The 6,762-nt window shown below is 37.1% G+C and overlaps 1 protein-coding gene across 1 annotated transcript; it reads left to right on the top strand.

Moving 5' to 3' along the window:
- Window positions 1–2,359: 2,359 nt before the first annotated feature.
- Window positions 2,360–3,587, top strand: LOC133260954 (olfactory receptor 56A3-like). The gene has a single exon (XM_061439580.1). It carries the CDS (start codon window positions 2,412–2,414, stop codon window positions 3,585–3,587), a length of 1,176 nt encoding a protein of 391 aa, XP_061295564.1. The 5' UTR covers window positions 2,360–2,411.
- The last annotated feature ends 3,175 nt before the right edge of the window (window positions 3,588–6,762 follow it).

The following is a 6,762-nucleotide window of genomic DNA, read 5'->3' as shown; positions in this document are numbered from 1 at the left end:
AATGAAAATTCCTATATCTTCTATTTATTTTAATTTAGTACCCAAAAATAACTGATAAAAGTCTCTGCACAGGTGTGGCTCTGTAGACCAAGAACAATAATCTTACAGGACAAATCATTAAGAAGGTTTCCCTGGTGTAATGGCCTAAGAGATCACAGTTGCTGCTCCAAGGAACCCATCTACAGGCTTGTTGGAACAACAAAATGAGCAGTGAAGTCTATTAACCTATGCAGTGTAACCTAACAATTGGGGGAAAACAGGGATGAATGATATGAATACAGAGAGTTAAGGAGGAGAGGCATGAGGGCACAGTAGAGAAGAGATACTCTTCAAAATAGAGGCTAAGAAGCTTCGAGTTAATGTGCAACACGGAAGATGGACTTCTAGTTCTAGTGGTCTGACATTCATGGATTCTTCTGATTAAAATAGTCATACCCACCATTATGATCATCTTTTCATCTCTGGTGTTGGAAGTTAGACCATGTTATCTATGTGTCTACATTTAGTTATATCTTGATATATCTAGGTGTATTTTATTTTTTTTAATCCCATTTGATTTAGTGGACCTCTTGGTTCTGTTTATTGATATATTTCATCATTTCTGAAAGGTTCAAAGCTCTATCCCTTTCTTTTATTCAATCTGGAACTTGGATTTTATTTGTTAGACCTTCTTACTCTATCCTCAATTCCTCTTACACTTTCTTCAGCATTTTTAAACCCATGGACTGTAGCCCACCAGGTTCCTCTGTCCATTGGATTTTCTAGGGAAGAATCCTGGAGTGGGTTGCCATTTCCTTCTTCAGGGGATCTTCCAGACCCAGGAATCGAACCTGGGTCTCCTGTATTGCAGGCAGATTCCTGCATTGCAGGCGGATCCTTTACTGACTGAGCTACAAGGGAAGCCCCATCTTTTAGTTCACTAATTATGTTTCAAATTGTGGCTTATATGCTATTAAGCTTATCTCTTAAATTTTTTAATTATTGTATTTTTATTTCTAGGAGGTATAACTGGTATTATTTTAAACATTATCTTTGCTTATATTTTCAAGTCTATCTCTCATTTCTTTTTTTAAAGAGCCATTGGAAAAAATGTTTCAATATTAATATCAAATAATGACTATCTCAAGATTTTGTAGGTTGAATTCTATGATCTATTGTTTTCTGGGGTTTTACTCCTAATCTTTTTTCTTTTCAATAATTTTTTTACTGCAAACAATTTCTTCAGAAGTCTATATTGAAATTCTTTGAGGCCTGAGATAAAAATTTGTTCCTCAAAAAGGATTTTGATTTGATCCTGTTGTTTTCTGATGCCACTGCCCACAACCCAGAATAACTTTAAATATCTTTTGAGCCAAAGAGCTGGTGTGAACTCCGGATGCAAAGTCACATAGGACCAGCTTGTACATCAAAATTTACAGAGAAGATTTTTCCCAAGTAATGAGATTTGAAGTAGTTTATTTCCTTAGAAGTTCCCAGTGCAGATGTGGAATGGAGATGAAGGTGGGGACTTATTTCTAGTGCACAACACCATTCAGTAGTGCTGTAAAGTCCTACCATATAGAAGATCACATAATAAATAGATTCTCACCCTGCTTGAACCTGGATTTTATCTTCTGTCCCTGAGCTCTATTATGTAAGAAAGCTGGTGCTGATGTTCATGAAATGCCACCAGTGTCCTCAGGTTGAAAGCCAACATTGATGTTTCGTTTCAATGTCTGAATTTCACTTGGTCCTTAATCTGATAAATCTTTCTTTTCTGTCTGTTCAAGGATCCATTAAAGGCATTTAAATACACATACAAACACAAGTATTTATGGGTATAGGTATAAGTAAGAATATCGGTGTGGGTATGGATGATGGGTATTGATAGAGATTTGACTTAGACATAATATTAAAAATGTTTTTATTAATTTTCATCAGGGAGTTTCTCTATGTACCCAGTCTATCATACCTCTGCATACTCTCAATTTTTACTCCCTTAAAAACTTGATTGTGGATGCCATCTACACTTTAGAATGCATTTATACACAATTTAAACTTTAAACTATAATGTTTTCTCAGCCTTTGATTTTATCTGATACTTAACTAATTTCTGATCCATTAAACATCAACGGAGGAAACAGACTTGTGTGAGTGCCCTCCAACATTCACATAAGAGAAAATGGAAGATGATACATAGATGAAAGAACCATAGGAAACATTTATTTATATATTCAATGAAAATTTATTAGCCACTTCTGTGTGTCAAAAATGTTCTAGACACAAGGAATGGGAGTGAAAGAGGTGGCTTGTGTCTATATCTTCAAGGATCTTATAAGTTAAATCCACACTCGTGAGAGTCTGTGGTAGAATTAACACCTTCTCTCTTCTTCAGCTACCTAAAGACATCTTCCTCCCTGAAGTCACTGCCAATGCTGCCTTATAGCAACAGCTCCCTCTCTACTGAAGCCTCTGAGTTCCTCCTGAACTGTTTTGTCAGGTCCCCCAGCTGGCAGCACTGGCTGTCCCTGCCCCTTAGCCTCCTCTTCCTCCTGGCCATGGGGGCCAACACCACCCTCCTGATCACCATCCAGCTGGAGGCCTCTCTGCATGAGCCCATGTACTACCTGCTCAGCCTGCTCTCCCTGCTGGACATGGTGCTCTGCCTCACTGTCATCCCCAAGGTCCTGGCCATCTTCTGGTTTGATCTCAGGACCATCAGCTTTTCTGCCTGCTTCCTCCAAATGTTCATCATGAATAACTTCCTGTCCATGGAATCATGCACGTTCTTAGTCATGGCCTATGACCGCTATGTGGCCATCTGCAAGCCTCTGCACTACCCATCTATCATCACAAACCAATTTGTGTCAAGAGCTCTTGTCTTCATCTTGGCCCGAAACACATTTCTTACTGCACCTATTCCCATCCTCTCTGCACGGCTCCATTATTGTGGAAGAAATATAATTGAGAACTGTATCTGCGCCAACCTCTCCGTGTCCAAGCTCTCTTGTGGTAACATCACCCTTAACAAAATCTACCAATTATTTTTAGCCTGGACTCTGCTGGGCTCTGACCTCATCCTCATCTTCCTCTCCTATATCTTCATCCTCCGAGCTGTCCTTAGACTCAATACAAGAGAGACAGCTGCTAAAGCTCTGAGCACCTGTGGCTCTCACTTTATCCTTATCCTCTTCTTCAGCACCATCCTGCTGGTTTTTGTTTTTACCCATTTGGCCAAGAAAAAGGTTTCACCTGATATTCCTGTCTTACTTAATGTCCTCCACCATGTCATTCCTGCAGCTCTCAACCCCATTGTCTATGGTGTTCGAACTCAGGAAATTAAGCAGGGGATTTGGAAATTATTGAGGAAGGGTAGTGACAGCAGAAAGCAATTATATTCTTGCTGCTCTCCACGAAGAATACTCAAAATCACAATTGAAAAGCAAGGACTGAGATGTAGAAATAAAGTTCTAATCTTCTTCCTGTTCTTGCCTAGTGATATGAACTGTGCAGTTTCCTCTTACTCAGAGGCACATCCTAGTTCTTATCATTCCATGGTATCCTGGCAGAGACAAAGAATAAAGATGTATAATCTCTCATCATGCTAGCCAGACCTGGGGTCATGAATTTGACCCCTAATTTGACCTAATTGTCTGCTTCTAATTATCTCCCAAGTAGAACTAGTGGAGATGAAAAAAATCTATGCTCACTTAAAAATGTGTGGCTAAAGCAAAAAAGCTCTTAAAGACTGTGCTTTGACTTTGGAAGAGTAAATATAAGATTAAAAAGCAACTGCTTAAAAGTGTTTAAAATAGCTGTTACATTTTAACATTTTTCTTTAGGCATTCAAAAATATTTATAAAAGTTATTTTATATTCAACATAGTATTAGAAAATGGAAAACTAACTAAATAAATCTCGGCCTGTTGTTCAAAAGCACGTGACCTACTGAAAAAGACAAAAACATGTAAAATTAGTTGTACTGTAGTGTCACAAGAGTTTGATTTAAACACATGAATAAGGCACTTTGGTAGCCCAGAAGAGAGAGACATTTATTTCTCTAGGTGGAATTCATTTACCTCCCTGATGTCCTCTTTTAATCCACACCATCTAAATTGCCTCCCAGGCACTTTCTCAAAAACATAAACTACATCCTGCCTTTGGGACTTCTTACTTTTTGTTGCTCTGTCCACATAGGTCTTTCCCTTGAGTCCATTCAGTTTCCTTGACCATGATATTTAAAATAGTATCCACTAAGAAAAAAAAACAAACGTGCCAAGTCTGGTGTCATCTGATCCTTAATGTTTGTTCTTGATTCACCTTGTCACTCTGATATGGCCACAGTGGCTATTGTATTTTTTTTTTAACTTTACAATATTGTATTGGTTTTGCCATACATCAACATGAATCTGCCACGGGGGTACACGTGTTCCTCATCCTGAACCCCCCTCCCACCTCCCTCCCCATACCATCCCTCTGAGTCATCCCAGTGCACCAGCCCCAAGCTTCCTATATCATGCATCGAACCTGGACTGGCGATTTGTTTCATATATGATATTATACATGTTTCAATGTCATTCTCCCAAATCATCCCACCCTCTCCCTCTCCCACAGAGTCCAAAAAACTGTTTTATACATGTTTCTCTTTTGCTGTCTTGCATATAGAGTTATCGTTATCATCTTTCTAAATTCCATATATACGTTAGTATACTGTATTGGTATTTTTCTTTCTGACTTACTTCACTCTGTATAATAGGCTTCAGTTTTATCCACCTCATTAGAACTGATTCACATGTATACCTGTGGTGGATTCATTTTTATATTTGGCAAAACTAATACAATTATGTAAAGTTTAAAAATAAAATAAAATTAAACAACAACAACAAAAAAAATAAAAGAAAAGAAAACGAGGTTAAATATATATATATATATATATATGTCAAGATGAAGAAACACTTATTTGGAAAGAAATAACATTAGTAAAAATGAGTTACTATAATCATGTGCTGGTTATATGTAAATTATAAATGGCGTCTGATTTCTTTTTTTAACCAAAGTTATTAAAATGTCCAAATCTGAAAAAAAAAAAAAAAGAACTGATTCAAATGTATTCTTTTTAATGGCTGAGTAATACTCCATTGTGTATATGTACCACAGCTTTCTTATCCATTTATCTGCTGATGGACATCTAGGTTGCTTCCATGTCTTGGCTATTATAAACAGTGCTGCGATGAACATTGGGGTACACATGTCTCTCTCAGTTCTGGTTTCCTGGGTTTCTGGTATGCCCAGAAGTGGGATTGCTGTGTCATAAGGCAGTTCTATTTCCAGTTTTTTTAAGGAATCTCCACACTATTCTCCATAATGGCTGTACTAGTTTGCATTCCCACCAACAGTGTAAGAGGGTTCCCTTTTCTCCACACTCTCTCCAGCATTTATTGTTTGTAGACTTTTGGATCGCAGCCATTCTGACTGGCATGAAATGGCACCTCATTGTGGTTTTGATTTGTATTTCTCTGATAATGAATGACGTTGATCATCTTTTCATGTGTTTGTTAGCCATCTCTATGTCTTCTTTGGAGAAATGTCTGTTTAGTTCTTTGGCCCATGTTTTGATTGGGTCATTTATTTTTCTGGAATTGAGTTGAAAGAGTTGCTTGTATATTTTTGAGATAAGTCCTTTGTCAGTTGCTTCATTTGCTATTATTTTCTCCCATTCTGAAGGCTGTCTTTTCACCTTGCTTATAGTTTCCTTTGTTGTGAAGAAGCTTTTAAGTTTAATTAGGTCCCATTTGTTTATTTTTGCTTTTATTTCCAATATTCTGGGAGGTGGGTCATAGAGGATTCTGTTGTGATGTATGTCGGAGAGTGTTTTGCCTATGTTCTCCTCTAGGAGTTTTATAGTTTCTGGTCTTACATTGAGATCTTTAATCCATTTTGAGTTTATTTTTGTGTATGGTGTTAGAAAGTGGTCTAGTTTCATTCTTTTACAAGTGGTTGACCAGTTTTCCCAGCATCACTTGTTAAAGAGATTGTCTTTTCTCCATTGTATATTCTTGCCTCCTTTGTCAAAGATAAGGTGTCCATAGGTGCATGGATTTATCTCTGGGCTTTCTGTTTTGTTCCATTGATCTATATTTCTGTCTTTGTGCCAGTACCATACTGTCTTGATAACTGTGGCTTTGTAGGAAGTCAGGTTGATTCCTCCAGTTCCATTCTTCTTTCTCAAGATTGCTTTGGCTATTCAAGATTTTTTGTATTTCCATACAAATTGTGAAATTATTTGTTCTAGCTCTGTGAAGAATACTGTTGGTAGCTTGATAGGGATTGCATTGAATCTATAGATTGCTTTGGGTAGCATACTCATTTTCACTATATTGATTCTTCCGATACATGAACATGGTATATTTCTCCATCTATTAGTGTCCTCTTTGATTTCTTTCACCAGTGTTAATGTACTGGAGACTTTTGGAAGTTTTAAAATAAAGGCATACCAAAATGCCCCATTCGAATCAGTAGAAAAGCATCAGAAAAAACTAAATCAGGAGACATTTAGCAAAATAACTGATTTTCAAAAGTATCAAGATCATGAAAGATAAGGAAAGAGTGAAGAAGTTTTTATAGATGGAAGAGATAAAGCAGAAACAACAACTAAATGCAATGTGATACTGGAAATAAGATCCTGGAAAAGAAAAAGGACAGTGGGGAAACTATTGAAGTTAGAATAACATGTGGAGTTTAGTTAATAGTATTGTACTGGAGTGAATTTCTTGGTTTTAATAAG

This window comes from Bos javanicus, chromosome 15 (assembly GCF_032452875.1).
Source record: "Bos javanicus breed banteng chromosome 15, ARS-OSU_banteng_1.0, whole genome shotgun sequence".
Lineage (NCBI taxonomy): Eukaryota > Metazoa > Chordata > Mammalia > Artiodactyla > Bovidae > Bos > Bos javanicus.
The sequence above is the reverse complement of the archived record's forward strand: the minus strand, read 5'-3'. Positions and strand labels throughout refer to the sequence as shown.